This window comes from Drosophila subpulchrella, chromosome 3L (genome assembly GCF_014743375.2).
Source record: "Drosophila subpulchrella strain 33 F10 #4 breed RU33 chromosome 3L, RU_Dsub_v1.1 Primary Assembly, whole genome shotgun sequence".
In the NCBI taxonomy this organism is placed as follows: domain Eukaryota; kingdom Metazoa; phylum Arthropoda; class Insecta; order Diptera; family Drosophilidae; genus Drosophila; species Drosophila subpulchrella.
This window is the reverse complement of record NC_050612.1, coordinates 23,980,207-23,991,323: the sequence shown is the minus strand read 5'-3', so window position 1 is coordinate 23,991,323 and position 11,117 is coordinate 23,980,207. Positions and strand designations below refer to the sequence as shown.

Below are 11,117 nucleotides of genomic sequence, written 5' to 3'. Positions count from 1 at the left end.
GGAAGGACATGAAGGCACTTTCTGGGCTGTCTCAATGAAATAACGGACAAGTCCCTTGTTCGCTCGGGTATTTCCAGCGGAGAGATTGTATCTTCCAGATATGCCAATCCATTGTTTGTCCATATCCTCCGTCTTTTTTCGGGATAGTGTGTCGAATTTTAAAATCTTTCTCCCCTCACACTCGGGATCGGAATTTTTCCAACAAGTTTCGACTTGTCCGCTCGGCTCTCCCTAGGAATTTTACGTTTGGGATTTAGGGATTTCTGTTTTTTTTTGCACCAGAGTCGAGCAGGTAGAGAGAGGTGGTGCGGGAGGGAGAATCTCAGAAAGGTCGAGAACAGAGCCAGATCGGAAAAATCCGTTAAAAACCTGCAGTGAATGAGCAACTCGAGTGGGTAATACCCAGCATTTAAGTCATGTGAGCTACACATGTTTGACTACTATAAATAATATATTTTGTGTTATTTTTAAATTAGCTAAAAATCTAAAACAGTCTGGACAAAAACGTTAAACATTTTTAATTTGCTTGCACACGTTTTACACTGCAAATAAATATAAAAAATACATTATATTTATTTTTTATTACAAAAAATAATTTCATCTATTTTTTTGTTTAATTGTAGTATTTACTTTAAAACTAAAAATATGTATGTTAAGTAAACAAAAAGTTATTATAAATTAAAATATTTTTTACAAGTGCTTTATTTACAACTCTATTCCTGTCTTTGTATTTTTAAGGAATTAAGATTTAATATAAATAAAATTAAATAAAAAAATTTTATTTTGATACTTAATCCTAAATATTTAGAATTTGTTATTAATAAATATATTTAAAAACAGGCTGTTCGAATACCTTTTATTTAATAAAATTAATCTTTTATGCCTAACTTCAAAAAATCCGGCATACCTTCCCTGCCCAAGGGTAAGGATATTCTCCTGATCCCAGTACAACTTTCTCTTTCCTCTCTTTTGTCTCTCAGTTTGTGCAACCACCTGCCTGCAGTCTGCCTTCCCATTGGCCGAGCACACCGATCGAGAGAACCTCTGCTCTTCGGGAGAATTCTCCCCCGCCGAGAGAATCCGGAGAGCGGATCGTATATAAGGAGCCGCTCGGGAGCAGGGAAACCAGAACACTACCAACTCTCAACCGAGTGCAACTATCTCAAGATCCCAAGTTTTATTACAATCTCAAAAACCCCATAACAATGTCGTTCATCACACGGGAATACAAGTTTGAGAGCAGCAACGCGATGCAGCAGAAATCAGATCAGCACACGATGGCCATGCGGAGTCTGAGGAAACTGGTCAAACCCCTTCTGCGGCTGGTGAAGAAGAAGCAGCTACTCCGGAAGACACTGGCCGAGATCCAGAACCAAAATGCAGTCAACGCCTCGCTGGAGGACATGCGCAAAGATCCGGCGGCCAGTTGCGATAACATGGCCAACGAGGAGCTGGAGCAGCGACTGTACAGCGATCTCCGCCAGTGCCCCACCAACGTGGCCATGATCGTGCAGCAGGGTCAGCAGCAGAACATCGTGCCCGTCCATCCGGAGCAGACCTTCATCCCGGTCCACTTCGCCCGCACCACCAGCGGCACCTTCTTCTGGACCTCGGCCGAGGGAGCTCGCCAGCACCAGGAGCAGCAGTTGCGCCAGCAATTCGACCGATGGGTTCAGGCCTAAAAAATCCAATCCAAGATAGTTCCAATCCTTCAGGAATCCAGCAGGAAAATCTCCAATTGGCAGCTTTAAGTGCAAGTGTCTCCGTCCATTGGTCTTCGGATGGATGTGGGTTCAGCTTCGCATGTTCGTAATCTCAGGGTGATATTAGGCATAGATTGGATTCTTTGGGCTAGCCTCTCAAAGGAAACACAACTCTAATTGATATTCAATTCTCACAATCAAGCGTTACTATCGTAAACTCATTGTGATTCCTCGTGTCTTATTAGCCTTAAGTTAGTCTTAGCCGAATCATTGTCTTCCATGTTTGTTTGTTAGGGTCTTCTTATAGGTACTAGGCTAAGAATCATTGTCTTCCATGTAAAATTTTAGCTATAACAACATATATCGTATAAGAAATAAACAAAAACTAAAAAAAAGAATATTCTAATGTGTCTTTACTTTGTAAATTTATAATTTCCTTTCTCAGATCATCACAACAAATAGAGGTACGTTTGGTAGAGGAAAAAAGGTTCTAGTGTTGCTCATTGGAAGTCCCGCTGAATCTCTGAAAAAATTCAGTGCCCTATTCAATTCTGGTTTGGAGAAATGGTTTTTAAATTGGACCTGCCATGCTGGTAACCGCATTCCAATCAGTGACTTTATTCATTCCTATTTGAGTATCAATCCATGTCTAACGATGTTACTGAATACAATGAAAAATGTTTGCAGATTAAAAAAAATTTGGAAATGTATAAGTGTTTATATGAAGTGCGGTTAGTTTTGTTACTAATTTATGTTGTACCAAGCAAGGAAAGGAATATATTATTAAAAGCATTTTACTATTCAATCTTGTTCCTTAAAAATGTAAAATACATTATCATTTGTTTAAGAATCTTATTTTCTTGAATATTATTTAGCATGATAAAAATGTTCTCCTTTCTTTTTACTAAGTGATGCAAATTTTGAATAGTATATTTTGTTGTTGACATTTATTTTTAATACTTAAAGAATAAAAGACTTCGACAATTGGAGGTCTGGTTCAGAACTACATTTTTGGACCATCAGAAGTAAGACTAAAAAAATGTTAGAAAGTATTTGTCAATTTCTAAAATAAATTTATGTTGTTCCCGTTAAAATTAGATATTGAAACCCAAAAAAAATTACCATTAGGTATGTACATATTTCACTTTCTTATGAAATATGCATTGCTGATGCTCACATGGATTCCATTTTTTAACGAATTGAAGAAATATTAAATTTTTATGCACATAATCCAACATCTAAAATGCAACATCACTCAATGTTACAAAATACGATCCAAAATATTTTCTTCCACCTTCGCCACAAACTAATTATGCAGGCTTCATTCAGGCGCTTAAATTTCAGGAAACCTGACACTGACAACTAAACTTGAAACGCCACCAAAATAAAATTTGTAAGTGTTTATAAGGAATTATGCCTGTGGAATAGTTAAACGAGCCACAGACATGCAAGGTTCCTGCTTATTCACCCCCCAAGTGGATAGGACAGGGTCCTATCTCACTCCACCCAATACTTCTCGATCCTACCCGACTGGAATACGAATGAATCCAAAATTACAAGTGGCAAGTATTTCAATAGGGGACGAAATCTGAATTTCGACACACAACGAAATTTTAATTTTCTCGGTGAAGAAATGGGAGAGGGAACCCGAAGAAACAAGTGTGGGGACAGTTAAGCCTGGGACACAAAACGCATATTTTTGAAATGGTTCCAGAAACCCAAGAAATCCAGAAAATCTGTGTAGCCTTGGGCAGACTTTAAAGGAAGAAACCTGCTCTGCAATAAACAGTGAAATCAGAATTTCGACACGATATGAAATTTAAATTCTGCTAACGAACAAAGACAACCCAAAAAGGATCAAGTGTGAGGACAGTAAACACAGCTAAAGAATAACCAGCATCACCATCTCGACTCAGAGGCAATCGAAATATCTAGAAAAATCATGGGGACTTCAAACGGATTGTTCACTGTACTCAAAAAGGACCACGGTCTACCTGTACTGATCAAAAATGAAATGTTGACGTGTAAATATTTTTCGTTTGCCGACAACATGTGTTTAACGAGGGTCTGTCACTTTTATCCTCCACTGTCAGCCTATTAACAATTAATAGCCAAAAACTAATCAAGGCATAAATTCGAGCCGAGTCCTCCGCAAACAAACCACTCAAATTACTAACTCGAACCCATGAAAAAGGGATGATTGTTTTTTCATCTCTTTTTTGGGTATTTGTGCATGCTTGCCGCATCGTCCGATAAGTATTCGACTGAAATTATACTCTCCCACGACGAAATCGAGGGAGAGATTTATTTAGGGCCTTCAAAAACTGGCCTTACTTCGCACACGTGCAAGGGTCGTTCGAAAAAGGGACCCGAAACGATCCTATCCAAACCGAACCGAAACTACCTGCAGAGAGTTGAGGAATGCGTGACTCTCATATTTGGAGAAACCGAAAAACACCTGCGCCAGGACTCGTCCTGATTGGTCGTCGCTAGGGGTTGATTTCGCCAGGATCGGGTATAAAAAGGGAGCGGCATTTCGAATAGGGCATCACATTCAATCCCAACGTTGAACAGTTAAGATCAGTCTACCACAAATCGAAAAACTAAACTGCAAAAATGGCCTACGAAACTCTGATGAACACCACCTACAGTCCTGCCTGCCAGAAGAAGACCTACACCCCCGCCAAGGCCATGAAGAAGATCTTCAAGGTGGCCTGCAAAATCTTCAAGACTTCGGGTCACCAGCAACTCAAGAGCGAGACCATCCCGAAGGAACTCCCACTGCCAATGTCCGATGAGGAGCTCCAGAACTCCCAGAACGAGAAACTGGAAGCCGAGCTTGCACAACTGTGATTGAGGAAAATGGGAAATCTCTAAAAAACCCAACATCCTAAACAGCTTTAAAGACTCCATCGGAATCGGTCTCTAAACATCCGCATCAGCTTTAACTCCACACTCTGCAAGTGGACATTTTAAAATGCATAAATAACCAGCTTTAATCATTGTCTTCCATCTATGTTTAAGTGTATGAATAAATACATAATATTAATATTGAAACTTGTTGGCATTTCTGATTTCTTATTCGAACTTTCCCCTTTGTCATTTTAATTTCCTTGAAGGTTTTCCAAGAATTTGTAAACCAAAAACCGTTCTTACCCCTTCCCCATTCATGGAAGACAGCAAGACCCTAAGAACCTTAACTCGAATAAAACCTTTACCTGTTCCCTTTTCATCAAAACCTGTTGTGGATTCGAAAAACTCGAAAAATCCAGCGGAGCGAGCTGGGGAAACCTGTTACCTCGAGGCGATTTCTGATTTTCGTTTTCTGCGCTCCTTCTTAGGGTTGGGCCCTGGACAAAATAAATCTCGAATTGCATCGGAACAGGTAGAGAGGGTCCCTAAGATGATAAACAAAAACAAGGGCCCTGCAGCAGCAACAAAGCCAATCCTATCTCAATAATAAATGCGAAAAGGCCGCACGGATCAGTTCGATCTTTCAGCCTTTTCAAAAGGGGGAATGTGCGTACATAAGGTTGTGTGTGCGTTATGTAAATAGTTTTTTACATATAGGTAGTCAGTGCAGATTCTTTAATGAAAGCATACATTTAGGTACAGTTCGGCATAACAGAACTGGTTGGAATTTAGAGTGGTTGGCGTACAAGAAGATAGTTATATAAATTAATGGAATCAATAAATACAACAAAATTTATGGTAAAACATATAAATATTTTTAAAATATTTACTTAGTATGGTTGAAGGTATAAATATATATAATATATATAACATCAAACAATTGGATATAATCTCTTCATGCTACAAAATATTACAATACTTTGCAAATGATAGAATACTGTTAAATACATAAAAAAAAATAATGGTGTAAATTTGTGTCACCGAATTTTAAAATTTACAAAATTATTCACATTTAATATTTTAATAAATTGATAGAAATTAATTAATTAAAATTAATTTAATTAATTCATTAATAGAAATTAATAATATAATTAATAGAAATGGGTATATTGGTAGTTGTAATATTTCTATCCTGTTCATATATATTTTACATTGTTTTTAATATTAATTTTTATAATTAATACACATTTCGGGCAAATATCAGAATTAGGACATTTTTGTGATAATCTGTTTACGACATGAATTTTTAGCTGCACCCCAAGATCATAACAAACGCCTTATCAACAATCTTTTATTTCGTTATAATCGAGTGCCATTAGAACACGAGTTTCCAGTTCCCACAAGCTGTAAATATAAATGTGAGACGAGCAATAATTTCATCCCACAATAAATGAGTTATAATACGATACATTCACAAAAAATAAACCCCCATTCAATTAATTGAGGGTATGAACCAAAAAAGTAAGGACTAGAGATGTTAAAAAATGGAACCCCCTGTCGTGACACGAAAATAGATTGCAAGTACATAACTCAAATAATCAAAATATGTCGAGCTCCCCAACCGAACGTGAGAAATCTCAAGATCGTGCCTCAAAGGACTTTTCCCGATGCCATCACTAATCAACCAAACAATAACCATAAGAATGAAAGTGCACGATTTGTATAAATTTGGCTTAGAATGTAGCTGGTTTTCGGTTACAGGATCGACATATTTCTGACGAACTGGCACAACAAACCCAACCGAAATCCCGAACAATAACTGGGTCTCCGAGAGAAGGCCCGAAATGTGCTGTTCCCACGCCAAGGATTCCTCCGGAGGATAATTGTCTTGGAAGGAGAAATGGGCCCGAGATTCCCACGCTTCACACAAGATCTCGGATCTCAGGTCCTGCAGGACCTACCTGCTGCCACTGACTAACGTGTGAAATTTCGGATCCTTGCACCTGCCTGCCTTTCGAGCGATGCGATTGGCCGAGATGCTGTAGGATCACTCCTGGCTGCCGAGAAGGTATAAATAGCGCCTCTGATCTTAGAAACAGCATCACACAGCATTCGAACGTCGAAGCGAGCACATCTCAGCACACATTCTCCGAGAACTCACCACCAAAATATCTACGAAAAACTATCTAATGTCCGCCATCAGCAAGCAGAAGAACCTCAACACCATGTACAAGTCGAAAGTGTCTCCGTCTCGTCGCCTGAAGAATCTGCTCAAGCCCCTTCTCGGACAATTCTTCAGCCTGAAGAAGGAGCAGCCCAAGAGGAGCTCCTACATCGCCTCCGAGGAGAAGGAGTCCGAGTTCGAGTGGCTAAACAACGATATGGACAACATGGCCAACGAGCATTTGGAGCATCGCCTGATCGAGGAAATTCGCCAGTGCGCCAAGGAAGATGCCGTCATCGTCTATAATGAAAACGGATCCGGCGAACTGCACACCATCGATCAGGACGACTACTACGTTCCCGTCCATTTCGCCCGCACCAATGGCGGCACTTTCTTCTGGACCTCGGTGCAACCCAAAGCCTGCGAACCCTACGCCATCGAATGGAACTTCCTGGATCGCTGGGCTCAAGCTTGAACCATTCGCCTGGAGCTGCAATTTCAACCTTGATCAACAATGGGGTTTTTCAACTTTCAATTGGGATAACTTCAAGTGGCCTGGAGCTTGGCTCTCCAGCGGGATGGGTACACCAGAGTTTGGGCACTTCGACTTTGGGTTCATCGGTCTTGGGCAGCGCTTTTCGGATTTTCTGAGTCACTGAAAATTCCCAAAAAAGCGGTTGAGGTCACCACATAAATGCGTGGCGGGAGGTATACAAACAATTATCCCTTTTTTTGCTGGTTAAAAAAAGGGTTCCAATTGTTTGGATTTTCAAAATAAAATTGTAAACAAAAACTAAAACAAAAAACTTAAATAAACATTGAAAACGAATTCAAATTTCTTATTATTTACAATGGTATTTACAACATGTGGAATTAACAATTTGGGCAAACATGCGAAAAATCCTGTCTGCAGATCCTTTAAAGATGTAGGACATTCCCACGATACCAAACATGTGTTCGGTTTCTGTTTATTGTTTACTCAAAGATACGGCTGAGATTTCAGAAAATGTGTGGAAAGCGATGAGGAAAACTACCATCAGCATAACATATGAGAGTTTAGATACCAGCTTAATGGTTTCTGTTTGGGGTATTTCAGAGATTTTTATGTTTATTTAAATAAACTGATAGCTATTCAAAGCGGCATCAAGAGAAAGTCGTTTATCTTCCTGTCCCTTAACGTAGTTTAGTACAAAACAAAAACATCTCTAAAAAAGTATATCGTGGATAAGCAGGTAGCAAGTCCAGAGTAATCAAATCTCGGGTACTTATCGCACAAATCGGTAGTTCTAAGTGTTGTCAATTAAATAAACCAAATTTTTGTCGGATGTTTTATGAAGAATTTAAATGTTATTAAAGAATTTATTGTCCTATATTTCCATTCGGTAATACTTACGTGTAGCTTTCAAAATGGTCAGTGACCAATCCAATATCATTTTTAATTGAAGACTTAAGTCGTTTAGTTCTGATAAGGCTGGCTTGGAAGGTTTTTTGGTAGAGATTTAAAGATATGGTAAAGACGAAGTACAAATACATTCCAACTTTCTTGATTACCTTTCCCAAAGTGCATTTGTTTTTATATCACCCGAAAAAAATATGATGCTGGAAATGAAAAATAAACATGTAAATCAAATATGTTTCTGTAAAGCCTTCAAGGCTCAGAATCCATTGTATTTTTGGCAGTTTCAAAATAATTCTCGAATTGAAAACACCCAATAATTCTTTTTGTTAGCTTTCCCATGAAGAGGTGTTTTATTTCAACAAAGGAAAAACTAATTTTCTTATGAGCTACATTGCACTAAACGGTAATGGAAGACGTGACGCGACGCTGTTGCTTTCTTAAACATAACGCAGTCTACAGATTCTACAATAGTAAAATCTCGGGTTTCAAACATAACAAAGGCTTAACAATAAAATCTTAGCTTTAGGGGTTAACAATCACAGTTAACGTTCCAGGAACGTGAAACCAACAACAAATTAGTAAATAACAAATCAGTTAATGGAAAATCAACTAATATTGCACATGATATTGTGGGGGTGTTGACCTTGCGGGAGACGCAGTCGAAACGGAGTCTTCTGTTCGATTTTTTGTGTCCCTCCAAGTCACCATTGCACTTTCCTCCAGCCCGGTCCTGTTGGGTCCTCCAATCGTTCCTCGATCACCGTGACCATGTCCTTGTCCTGGGTGGACTGATGGTTGGTTGTGGGAGTTGTGGGGGAGCCAAGCGGTCTTTAAAGCTTCTGTACCATCCAAGATTACGTAGGGTTACGTAGGGGGTTGCGCTTGGAGCGCGTTTAAAGCTGCAACAATCCTCGCTCGCCGCCCTCTCCCATTTCTCCCTCGGGAGAGGGGAGTGGGTGGTTCTTCGCGAGATGAGGAGATGTGATCGTTAACGGTTTACATTGAGCACTGACTCTCCGATCGGCGGATCGCCTGATTTTATACAACTCGCGAGGTCCGACGACGTTGACGCCGCTGCCGCGTAAATAGAAATAAACAAAGCGCACTGCCACTCACACCAGCTCACTATCCCGCACACTGACACACACAGGTCCATTTCCCCGGCTCTCTTTGGTTGTGTCTGTGTGTGTTTGCCCTTCGTTATCAACCATTTATTGTGGGCCCTTTTCGGTTATCTACAGTCGACGGGCTACTACCCATTTTATGTTTATCACTTTTTACTTTTTACCCTCCCCTCGCACGATCTTCTGTTTACTTCAGGTCATTCGTTTCGTCTACACTGAGAGATAATGTTTTTAGTCATACATTCCATAAAAGGAATTCTTTAACGAGAAACTAGACTGTTCATAAGAAAATGTATCCTGTACTCTCGTTAATTTCAAAAAATATTAATATATTTTATTTTTCAGCTTACGGCCACGTAGCTTTAGCTTAATTTAAGTTCGCCTGTAATTTTTACATTATAGTCGAACATTTTATAATAATAATAAATTTTAACCGTTAGTAAAGTTTTCCTTAGTCTATAAATACAAAAGTATAGCCTACTTTAAGCCGTTAAAGGCCTAGAATGCAAATTTCCCACAAAAACACACAATTTGTAAACTCAAAATTAATATTGCTTTTTTATTTACATAGCTAAAACACAATAATGCTTTTTGTAATTTACGGATAATATGTTATGCCGTTTCCGATTGTGTTCAGGCGAAAATTAACCAGTAGAACTTAAGAGAATATAGATTATAAAGTTAAATCCTTGTTTTGGGGTTCCAGGCTCACAAAAAAAATGTTGACTGAGCTAATTGAAATCTTTCTCATTTATTTAACCACAGATTTAATATTAAATATAGAACATTTGTCTTATTTAGTAGCTAAAAAGTAGGCAATACTTCTTCTTTATCATAATAGAGTAAGATAACAAAATTATGTATTTTTTTAACAGCCTCAAAATGATGCAGTGGTAACATTTTTTTTATTTTATTAATTAGTTACAATTGATTGATAGTAAATTATAGAAAGTAAATTATTTTATAAAAATATGTCTTGTGGACATATTGAATTATAATTTATTTTTTGAACTGTACCGTACGTTGGAAACTCTTATGACTTTGCCTCTTTTGTGCTGTTGGTGTGATTTGTTTTCGTTTAATCTTCTTCCACACGCACGTTCGGCAGCATCTCTAGGGTTCGCCGCACCACTCACTCCAGACCCTCCAGTCCCTTCCTTTGACTTTGACTCGTTTTTAACGATCTCGCGGACGCGGACCCCAAAAACCAGAATCGTCCCTCGCCAGTGGGGCTTATGTGCATTCCGCATATAAAACACAGGCACTCACATGTGGATGCAGATACAGATACACATAGCGCGTATATGCATGTAGATATACAAGAACACTTTACGCCCCTCTGGAAATGCAGTTTAATGACCGTTCATGACCAAGTCAATCAGATGCGGGACTATTTACGCATAGCAAAATCAGGGTATACGGTTCTACGACGAATATGTGTAGTAACCATAGACACCCTGCAATGGGGGACCCTTCAAAGCGAATATGATAAGCTTTAGAAAGAAACAAGGGTATTTTAATAACTATTATAATATATACAGTAAAGACAACTATCAACGTTACAGATTTATGCTGGTTAATTTGAGATGATTTTGAGCATAATGAAGTTTGTCATTAAGGGTTTAAATTATTATTGCCTTATATATGTTCATATTTGTAAAAATTAATCAAGACGAAATTCAAAATATTTATCCTGTGATCAGATTAATTTTGAAGACGTTAAAAGTTCTTTGATTTATAGAACTAAATCATCTGTAGTTCAAATTATTCCAAAATTGTAATGTTAAGTAATTACTACTCACTTGTATTTTTGTACACTTACATTTTGTATATATTTTTGTATAGGTTATTATCACTTTTATCAAAGAAAAAAA

General features: G+C 38.4%; 3 protein-coding genes across 3 annotated transcripts; all 3 read left to right on the top strand.

Moving 5' to 3' along the window:
- Window positions 1-1,155: 1,155 nt before the first annotated feature.
- LOC119554066 (enhancer of split malpha protein) lies at window positions 1,156-2,098 on the top strand. The gene has a single exon (XM_037864807.1). It carries the CDS (start codon window positions 1,206-1,208, stop codon window positions 1,680-1,682), a length of 477 nt encoding a protein of 158 aa, XP_037720735.1. The 5' UTR covers window positions 1,156-1,205; the 3' UTR covers window positions 1,683-2,098.
- A 2,184-nt stretch (window positions 2,099-4,282) lies between these two features.
- Window positions 4,283-4,556, top strand: LOC119555245. Its single transcript, XM_037866530.1, has one exon. The coding sequence runs from the start codon at window positions 4,320-4,322 to the stop codon at window positions 4,554-4,556; it is 237 nt and encodes a 78-aa protein (XP_037722458.1). The 5' UTR covers window positions 4,283-4,319.
- Window positions 4,557-6,675: 2,119 nt separating this feature from the next.
- On the top strand, window positions 6,676-7,444 carry LOC119553976 (enhancer of split malpha protein). The gene has a single exon (XM_037864683.1). It carries the CDS (start codon window positions 6,746-6,748, stop codon window positions 7,193-7,195), a length of 450 nt encoding a protein of 149 aa, XP_037720611.1. The 5' UTR covers window positions 6,676-6,745; the 3' UTR covers window positions 7,196-7,444.
- Window positions 7,445-11,117: the final 3,673 nt, after the last annotated feature.

Bases quoted from the DNA above. Each gene is read 5' to 3' on its own strand.
- LOC119554066 (XM_037864807.1), top strand. From the start codon at position 1,206: ATGTCGTTCATCACACGGGAATACAAGTTTGAGAGCAGCAACGCGATG.
- LOC119555245 (XM_037866530.1), top strand. From the start codon at position 4,320: ATGGCCTACGAAACTCTGATGAACACCACCTACAGTCCTGCCTGCCAG.
- LOC119553976 (XM_037864683.1), top strand. From the start codon at position 6,746: ATGTCCGCCATCAGCAAGCAGAAGAACCTCAACACCATGTACAAGTCG.